This window comes from Apium graveolens, chromosome 7, assembly GCF_009905375.1.
Source record: "Apium graveolens cultivar Ventura chromosome 7, ASM990537v1, whole genome shotgun sequence".
In the NCBI taxonomy this organism is placed as follows: domain Eukaryota; kingdom Viridiplantae; phylum Streptophyta; class Magnoliopsida; order Apiales; family Apiaceae; genus Apium; species Apium graveolens.
Genome location: NC_133653.1, coordinates 55,847,464 through 55,857,919, shown reverse-complemented (window position 1 = coordinate 55,857,919; position 10,456 = coordinate 55,847,464). Strand labels below are relative to the sequence as shown.

Here is a 10,456-nt window from a genome sequence, read left to right as displayed (position 1 = left end):
ATGGAATAACTGGGTAAGTGAAACGGTTTTTCCTTGAAAAACTGCAAGTGGGTAAGTAATGATTACTGTTTTCTCGTGCCCATTAACTATTCATTTTTACTGCATGTCTGACAGGTGTCCAACGGTTACATTTTTTTTTCTTTCAAAAGTATAAGTAAGATAGAGAGAAGATTTTTTAATCTTTTATTTCCTTTCATACTTTTTCTCTCTACTTGCTTTTACTCTCTTTCTTCTTCTAACGTTGGTTTTTTATATAGACATTCTATCAAACACCTAACAGGCACTTAAACCTCTCGATTACTTTCATGGCACCTAAGGATTTAATCATTGATGGAGCTAAATTTGTTCCAAACAGTTATGCTGCTATTCTTGATAATGCTGAAGCTCCGTCTGAATTTCATTTTGTGCAAGACCTTCTTGCACACAGTGAAATCGGGTATGCATTGACCCAACCTTCAGTATTCTCAAGCCAACAAGTTCTGACACTTTGGAGGACTGGAAACTTTGATAATGGTGGTCCAAATGGTACTTCTAGTATTGTTTTCGAAGTGGGTGATTCTTCATATGCAGTCACTCCTGGTACAATACGCAAGGCTCTACATCTCCCAGAAGGATGTACTTTTTCAATTCCAGAGAAATCGGCTCTTCAGGAGTTAATGGCCAGTTTGGGGTATGAACAGAGTTTGGCAAAGCTTGGGCAGTTGAAACGGGCTCATATCATAAAGGAATGGAGTTTCTTCTTCGATTGCATCACTAAAGCTTTTGGGAACAAGTGTTCGAATTTTGATGCCATCCCCATAATGAGTCAGCACATCGGGTATGCCATCATAAACCAAACTCATTTTGATTTTGCAACGGCTATAATAGGTTTTATTGGGGATAGGATGACAGAGGATAGGAATGTTGTCTACTTTGCTAGATTCTGTCAACTTATATATACTTTTTGTACTGATGCACCTCACTTAGTCAGTTCCTTAACTCCACCTTTTAAGGTTGCAAAACGATACTTTAATGACCTGGTAAATGCTGACACTAAGAAACCAGTGGTTAGACCTTTACAGATTCCTCAGTCTGTAAAACAAATCTTAGTAAATGCTGATCCTGATTCCTATAGATCGGTTTATCCTGATGTCCAACCAATCACCACCTCCCAAACATCACAACAACCATCAGAACATACCACTCATTCTACTCAACCAACCCTCAGGCAATATATCAAATCCTATCTCTCCACTTCACAGACAGTTCAACCCTCATCCTCAGCACCTACTGTGAAGCCTTCATCTTCCAAGCCAAAGAGGACAAAGACTGTTCCTCAAACACCTCAAAAGAGAAGGAAGATTGCTTTGAGAGATGAATTTGATACTGAGGAACAGGTTCCTTCTTCAGAACCTGTTGTTAAAGAAGCTGAGAAAGTGACTTCTCAGAAGGATTCTGGAATTGGGGGCTCTAGGCTTCTCAAGAGGCTTAGAAGAATGACTGTTCTTGAAACTCCCAAGGAATCCATATCTACAACGAGATACAAGAAACAGAGGGCAAAAAGGCCAGTTTCAGATGATGAAGAAGCAGCAGCTAAGGAAGGAGATCAGGAATCTCTGATCTCATAAGAAAAAGAATTTGCTAAAGTCACTACTTCTCCATCAACTCCAACTCAGGACGCTATTCCTGAACAGGCCAACACACCATCTGTGTCTCCTGTTCAAAAGTCTGTATCTCCTGTTAATATAGGCACAAGTGCTGATATTGATATCCAGACCTTGGTTGTGCCTGAAGTAATTCTCTTAGAAGCTCCAACAACAACTAATATATCAACAACACCTGTTACTGATGTTGTTCAAACTCCAGAGTTATCTACTACACCTTCTCTGCATCTAGATGCTAATGATCAGAATATAGGTGAGCATCAGGATATGGCTGTTGATCAGAACTTAGAACCAGATCAGCAATTAGAGGATGTTGAAGCCTCCATTGCTACACACACTGTTGTTCTATCAGAAGATTCTGATTATGTAAGTTCTGATGCTGCAAATGCTGGAGATACTGGTGATGCTGCTCCGACTGTAGATGCTGATGAAGCAGGTCCTTCAGGACATGCCCTCCACAAGCTGTTCTTAAAACTGAAATTGTTAGGAAGTTTGTTATAAGAGAAGCACCAGTGCCTTGGAGTGAAACTCCTGCAGGACATGAGTGGACTAAGAAATGGAACTCAGTCACCTGTGCTCCTTCTACACAGAATCTGGCTGAGCACTTGACAAAAGCTGATGAAATGTTAAATACTGATGATTTCAAAACACAGCTTAGAGTCACTGTATTGAGTACTAAACATTTACAAGGTCTTCATTTAAATACTCATGCAGAGTTACATCTCTTAAGGGAAGAACTAATGAAGCAAGAACAAGTTCAAAAGATTGATAAGAAAAAGTTCTTCCAACCTACCTTTGACATGATTGCTTATATTGAGAAGACTCAAGAGACACAACAAGCTCAGATTGATGATATTCTGAAAAATCAAGCTTCTCAGCAATCCCAACTTACTGAAATCCAAGCCTCAATGGAATTGGTTGTCTCTCTTCTACTACCTGCTGATGCCAAAAAGGGGGAGAGAGTAATTAAGTCCAAATGCAAGACTGCCAAGACACTGAAAGGGAAGGATGATGAAAATGATGATCAAGGAAACCCTGGAATGGGTAGAGGTCATAGTCAAGGTAGAGGTTTCACATCAAGAAAAGCTGAAATCACAAGTTACAGGACAAGTTCTGATACTGGGAAAAGAATTAGTTCTGCTACTGGTAAAAGGATAAGTTCTGATGAACTTTTAGATCTTGATGAAGAAATGTCAAGACAGTTATTTCTTCAGGAAAATCCAGGAATGGACTTGGAGAGTTTAATGGAAGAAGAAGCCAGACTTAAATCAGAGAAAGTCACATCTAAATCTGAAGCTTCTGGTAAAAAGACACTTCCAAAACTCAAAGGCATTGTGATAAAAGAAAGGACAAATACTGAAGCAACATTGGCAAAATCACAACCGCAGATAGATCTAAGATCCAAGGGTAAAGAAAAGGTTGGTGAACCTATCAAGGTTTATGTGCCTCCTGAGAATGAATAAATCACTGATGAAAAGGATGATCTTGCTCTGACTTCAAGAAAAGTTCTTAAAACAACCTCTGACATGGCTCAAGTTGTTTAGAGTCAAGAGACAGTAAGTTCTGATATTCCAAAGAAGCAAGTAACCTCTGACATAGCTCAAGTTAACTTGATATCAGAAGATAGATCAAAGACACTCCTACCAGGATTCACTAAAGCAAAACAGACTCAACCTTTGAAGACTGCTGCAAGTGGTTTTGAAGCAAGAGTAGTTACTGGAAACGAAGCAAGAGATAAAACTGGATTGGGAAGTGCTGATGAAAGAAGAATACAGAACACTACCAATGATCCAACTTCCTTGAGTGAACCAGGTATTGGAGCAACTCCTGAGAGATTGAATCAACTGGAATCTGTATAAATGGTTTACCATACCTACTTGAAAGAACACATCTTGTTGTACTTCATGACAGATGGTAGGGTTTATCATATAAGGCAAAATGCCATTCCATTGAAGTATTTTAAAGAATTGGAGTATGTACTATTCTTACTTCAAGTGGATGACAGATTGACAGGAAGTGCTGTAAACTATTTGAAGGATCAGATTCAGAGACAGAAAAGGCTTTATTCTGTTAAGTCTGACAACACATATGTTCCAAAGTACAGAGATCACAAGGGTGATATAGTTGAAATGAAGCCCAACACTGCTAAAATTATAACTACCTTTCTGGGTTACAGGGCTGTGGAATTCAATCTTGAGTCTGATAAAGCTTATTTGATCAGACTAGATCAGGATATATGAAAAGCAAAGATTAATGATCTCAGGGCTGCAATTTTTCAAATTGGTAAAGATAATGTAGAGCTTAAAGATGCTAAAAGGAGGATGATTGATGAACTTAGATATGCTGAGAGATGTTTGTTGAAGAACTATCTCAGAACAACTCCTGACATCAGACAGATCAAAAGATGAAGCCAAGTCAAGATCTACAACTGATTAAATTCTGATATTTGTACAGACTGAAGCTGTTATCAGAAGTTAAATGTTGGTAAAGCCTTAAGGACTGTAAGTTGTAGTTATCTAGTCTAATTCTAATGCATTTGTACTTAATGTTTTTGACATCATCAAATATCTGTTAAACTTGTATATTATGCTAATTTACAAGTTGGGGGAGATTGTTAGATATATTTGATAATGTCATGGCTAATATGATTTATGTTTAGTTTTCAGATCTTACTTAAACATGATAAATCAGTACTTATTGGAAGTCAGGACTTAAGGATATCAGTACTTATATTATCAGGAGATAATCATCAGAAGATGGATATCAAAACTTAAGTGCTGAAGGACGTTCAGATAAGGACAGTAGCTGATTAAAGGAAAGAAGATCGAGATAAACATAAGAAGAGATATGCATGAAGAAGGAATTTTATAAAGAATAGAATACTTGGAAGAAAAGATATTTGATTGATATATTTTAGGAAGCAGAATTATATTCCATATCAATTAGCGATTATCTTGTAACTGTATAGTATATAAACACAGACATAGGGTTTACATTATAAGTGTTATCATATTCGAGAAGATTATTTGTAGATAAGAAGAGATATGCATGAAGGAATTTTATAAAGAATAGAATACTTGGAAGAAAAGATATTTGATTGATATATTTTAGGAAGCAGAATTATATTCCATATTAATTAGCGATTATCTTGTAACTGTGTAGTATATAAACACAGACATAGGGTTTACACTATAAGTGTTATCATATTCGAGAAGATTATTTGTAGTAACCCTAGCAGCTCTCGTGATATTTGTTCATCACTGAGAGGTAACAGTTCTATACTGTAACAGAGTTTATTATTTCAATAAAGTTTGTTTTTTGTTACTTGAGATATTAAAGTTCGATTTGATTGTACTTTACACTGTATTCACCCCCTCTACAGTGTGTGTGACCTAACAGTTTCAGTATGGGAACTCTAATAGCCTCATATCGACTATGGATTTGAGTCTTTGGAGGTTCTTCAGTTTTAGTGGGCTTGGTTGGAGTTTCTGCTTCAGACATGATTGTTTTTGGATCTTAAACTATTTTTGTGTTAACAGATAGGCTCTGATACCACTTGTTAGGTCACACACACTGTAGAAGGGGGGTTGAATACAGTGTTTAGCACAATCAAATTGAATTCAAAGAACACAAGTAACAGAAAACAAACTTTATTATAATCTGTTATAATGTAGAACTATCCTCTCTCATTGATGAACAAAATATCACGAGAGCTGCTAGGGTTATAATGAATATTATTCTCGATAATGATAACACATATAGTGTAAACCCTATGTCTGTGTTTATACACTACACAGTTACAAAATAATCGCTAATTGATATGGAATATAATTCTGCTTCCTAAAATATATCAATCATATATCTTTTCTTCCAAGTATTCTATTCTTCATAGAATTTCTTCTTCATGCATATCTCTTCTTGCGTTTGTCTTGATCTTCTTTCCTTTCAATCAGCCGCCTTCCTTATCTGAAAGTCTCCTTAAGTCCTGATATTATCTTCCGATAAATATCTCCTGATAACTTAAGTTCTGACAACTTAAGTTCTGACTTCAGTATAAGTGCTAATTTCCAGTTAAGTACTGATTTGTCCTATTTAAGTAAGATCTCAAAACTAAACACAAATCATATTAGACATGACATTATCAAATATATCTAACAATTTCATCATTTCTTCTCCTTGCAAACTCTAACTCAGGGCAGAGAATATTTAGCAAACACTCTCAAACACGGGAAATTCTAGATCAGGGTTTCCCCAGCAACGGTATAATGCATCTCCTTCTTGATGCGAAAGTAAGTTCACTATCTTCTCCTCTAAAGTTTCTTTGTTGTGGACTTTAGACCTTTGTTTTATTTCCCTTTCTTAACTGTTCGATGGTTCTAATGCCATGTCTGACCATATGAGTAATAGGCCAGTTTACTTAGAGTTTTCCGCATTTTGGGTTTGCCTTTTAAGTAGTCTAGGCTTATTTCCCCTTGCTTTGTCATTTTTAGGATTCTCTGGGATTTAACGATGGTATGCGAGTGTGCTTTTAGCCTTGAACAATCTTCAGATTGCTTAAGTTTATGAACATACTTTGGGAGACTATCCCTGAACCCCTTGGAGTCCACACTTTATCTTCGTCCTTTCAAATCGGTCCATCCTATTGTACTCAGCCTCTTTCCTTTTCGTCTTTATTTATTTGACCGATTACACGGCTAACACTTCCTCATTTTCGGATGCAGGAACATTGATCGATCTGGTCAGGATGTTGGCCATTCTAACAGGGTACCGATTCCCTTCAGACCCGCATACTTCAGCGATATAGCTCCCTTTCCAGCCGCCAATAACCTGACCCAATTAAAAAAGAAAGTTATAGAAGCTTTCTACGCCAAGTACCATATTTCTAAGGGAGCCTACCACCTATACATACCGAAAGAACCCGATAGGATATATCATACTCCACCTGTCCCTGTCACTTTGGGCGGTTGTGCAATAGAGATTTTCAAGGCTACTTTCCGATGCGGCTTTCAGGTCCCCCTGCTAAAGCTTATTAAGAAGCTCTTTAAAGAGATGAAGATTGACTTCGCTCAGATGGGCCCTAATGGGTTCATCCATATAAATAATTTCCACTTCCGATGCCAGATGGCGAAGGTCAAGCCTTCAACCGGGTTATTCTTATTTCACTATGACTTCTGTAGAAACGGAAAGAGTGACGACTTCTTTACTATCAGGCGAAGAGCCGGCCGAGGAGATTTGTGTGCCACCAACTCCAGTAACAAGAGCCACACACATTGGTGCTATATCATTGGCATCCTACTGGCCGAATTTGATGTTTGGCGTGATGTCGACCTTCTTCCATAGTACTGTCGGTCCTTGGGGCGGAAGACTCTGCAGACTCATGAGTTGGTAAGTGCTAAACTCCCAAAGTTGCCTCATCCTACCGGCTATTTGCGCTATGGGGTAGTGGTAATAGTTTCTTACTTTAGTGTCTTTCTTCTTTATTACTGCTTGTAAATAAAACTGATGTGCTATCATCGTTTCATTTCGACCTACTGATATTTGCCTTGTGTTTTGTTGATGAAGTGTCTACTCATCAGGATGTTCTAGAGAGGAAGAGAAAGAAGGCTGAGGAAAAGCTGGTACAACAAAGGGCTGCCGAGGGGACCATCAGGCCGGAGGGCACTGAAATTCGGTCTTCAGTGACTTCTCCTCCTTCTTCGCCTACTCCCTCTCTAGAGCTTCCAAGTGAACACAATCCAACTGCTTCCGACCTTATGGCTGATCCCCGCAAAGGGACACGGGCTCAGGATGGAGACGTTATAGAGACCTACACTCCAAAGTGGGATATCTTCTCTTCAGACACTCTTGTCACCAGAGCTCCTGTGGCCTCCAGGGAAATTGGGTCAGATCTCTGCAGGGGCCTCATGTTGCCGAAGGACTAGGCATTTTATACTTCCGTGGATCTTCCAAACTCCTGCACCGAGTTTATGGCTCGGCCCTCGCTGGTATGCTCTCTTCCTTTATCTTCTTGTAATAGTTCTCTTTCTTATTTTTACTGCTTGTTCTGACTCATTCATTTTTTATTTTCAGGTTGTTTCTTGGGCGGCTGCTATAACCAACAACGTCCAGGATGTTCAGGCCCGGATAAGGGCAGTGAGCTAGCTTGAGACTAGGGTGACAAAAGCTAAGGATGATCTTGGGCGAGAGGAGAGAGCCAGGGAGGTGTCTAAAGGGCAGACTTTGGCTCTTGCTACTGATAAGAACCCGGTGGAGAAGGTATCCCGGATGAAGAAGAAGGTGGAACAAAGGGATTCTCAACTGAAGACTGCTAGGAAAATATTCTGCAAGGAGAAAAAGAAGACGGAGCTCACGGAGGAGCAGTGTTTTAAGATAGGCTTTGATGAAGCCGCCATTCGGGCACATGATAGGGGTTGTGATTATAAACTTCTGAATGATGTTGATATGGATGATCCCATTAGGAAGTCTGCTGATGATGAGCCTCGAAACATCTCCTCCAGTCCTGATTAGGACATCTCTAACTAGTTTAATTTATGAAAAAATTGTACACTTAATGCCTTCGGGCATGAATTCTTGTGCCTTCGGGCTTTTATTTTATTTTATTGCATCTCTTTTCACATCTTTGATTAATTTTCCCTTAACATAATTTTGAAAATTTATTTACCTCTTCGGCCTCCGTTTGGGCCTTAGTAAATTTTAAAAATTTACTTACCATTTCGCCCTTTTTTGGGCCTTAGTAAGTTTTTGGAAAATTTATTTACCAGTACGGCCTCAATCTGGGCCTTAATAAATTTTAGAAATATATATAGTCTTCGGCCTTAAACTGGGCCTTAGTACATTTTAAAAATTTATTTACGTCTTCAGCCTTATTTTGGGCCTTAGTAAATTTTAGAAAACTTATTTACTTCTTCAGTCTTACTTTTGGGCCTTAGTAATTTTTTGAAAAGTTATTTACTTCTTCGGCCGCTTGTGGGCCTTAGTAAACTTTCAAAAAATATTTACTTCTTGGGCCTCAATGTTGGGCATTGGTAAATTTTTATAATTTGTTTACTTTTTCGGCCTCCATCCTAGCCTTTGTAAATTTTTGAAAATTTATTTACTTCTCCGGCCGCCTGTGGGCCTTAGTAAATTTTTAAAAATTTATTTACTTCTTCGACCGTTTATGGGCATTAGTAAATTTAAAAAAATAAATATTACTTCTTCGGCCGCTTATGGGCATTAGTAAATTTTAAAAAATTCATTTACTTCTTCGGCCTCCATCCAGGCCTTGGTAAATTTTTGAAAAATATTTACCTCTTCGGCCTCTTTTGGGCCTTAGTAATATTTTGCTAATTTTTACCTTCGTGCTCCACTATTATAAAGGAAGGAGTGTGGCCTCTTCGGATGTCTAATGTGTAGGCTTATTTGTTGCCTCAATCCGAAGAACCATATTCATGTCTTTAAAATTCATTAGTGGGACTAGATTATTTTTGAAGTAGCAAGGCATGTAACGTGCTTCAATATTTTGCTAATTTAAACATTCATCTTGCAATACTAATTAAAGAAAAAATGGGGAAAACATGTAACTTTCATTGAAAAATAGAAATTCATACAATGTCATACATGTTTTGCCTTCCAAGAATTAAAATTGCATTGCTGAAGTAAATGACCAAATTTACTGAAATAAATAACTAATAGGAATTTATACAAGCTTACTGGAAAAATTTTCGGAGCCTGGAAGCATGCCAGGTGTTTTTTATAGGTTCACCTGCCAAAGTCTTCACCTTATACGTTCCCGACCTAACTAATTCGGCCATAGAGTAGGGGCCTTCCCAATTAGGCTGAAGCTTTACTTGTTTAGTTGGCATTGATGTCGCTAGCTCTCTCAACACTAGGTCACCGACGAAGAAGCTATGCTTTTTCACGCCCGAATCATAGTATTGGGCCGCCTGAAGTTGGTACTTAAGAATTCTCTGGTGGGCTGCTTCCATTTCTTCCTCCAGAATGTTTACATTAGCTCTTAGGCCTACTTTATTGCCTTTAACATGAAATACCTCAATACGATAGGAGTCAAGGCCTACTTCAATGGGGAGAAGAATGTCGGTTCTATAGGACAGTTTGAAGGGTGGTTCTCCCGTGGAAGACCTCGGTGTTGCCTGATAAGCCCATAAGACCCTTGACAACTCTTTGGCCCATAAACCCTTTGCTTCGCCTAACCTGTTTTTGACATCATCAAAGATGATCTTGTTTGCGGCCTCAATCACCCCATTGCCTTGAGAATGGCCCACATAGCTGAATTTCTGATGGATCCCGAAGTGGTATAAGGAAGTTCTGAACTTATTTTCAATGAACTGAGTATCGTTGTCCAAGACACACACCTTGGGAATTTTGAACCTCGGTATCACCGATTCCAGCATAAAATTCTTGCTACCTCTTTGGTTATGGTGGCTAACGGACGAGCTTCAACCCATTTAGTCACATAGTTGATAGCCACGATGTCGTACTTCGCCTTTTTAGTACTAGTTGGTAGCATTCCCATATTATGTATTGCTCACATGGTGAAGGGGATTGGGCTTAATACCTAAGCCATTTCCTCCAGGGGTTGATTCGTAATGGTGCTGAACAACTGACATTAAATGCATTTCTTTGCATACTGATGTGCATCGGCTCTTAGTATCCGCCAATAGAAAACTTGGAGGAGGATTTTGAAGGCCAGGGCTCTTCTAGCAAGGTGCTCACTGCAGATGCCTTCGGGGACCGTCTCTAGAAAAACATTTTGCTCCTAAGTGTCCAGGCATCAGAGAAGGGGGGAGGAGGCCAACCTCCTGTAAAGTTTT

General features: G+C 38.8%; 1 protein-coding gene across 1 annotated transcript; it reads right to left on the bottom strand.

Moving 5' to 3' along the window:
• Positions 1 to 9,331: 9,331 nt before the first annotated feature.
• Positions 9,332 to 10,158, bottom strand: LOC141673663 (uncharacterized). The gene is made up of 2 exons (XM_074480407.1): positions 10,051 to 10,158; positions 9,332 to 9,919 (listed from the first exon to the last, which is right to left on the bottom strand). Exons 1-2 carry the CDS (start codon positions 10,156 to 10,158, stop codon positions 9,332 to 9,334), a joined length of 696 nt encoding a protein of 231 aa, XP_074336508.1.
• Between the last annotated feature and the right edge of the window lie 298 nt (positions 10,159 to 10,456).

Excerpts from the sequence above, each read along its gene's own strand:
- LOC141673663 (XM_074480407.1), bottom strand. The coding sequence starts at position 10,158 with ATGGGAATGCTACCAACTAGTACTAAAAAGGCGAAGTACGACATCGTG. Across the intron at positions 9,920-10,050 it reads TAGCCACCATAACCAAAGAG|AAATTCAGCTATGTGGGCCA; the intron begins GTAGCAAGAATT and ends GGGATCCATCAG.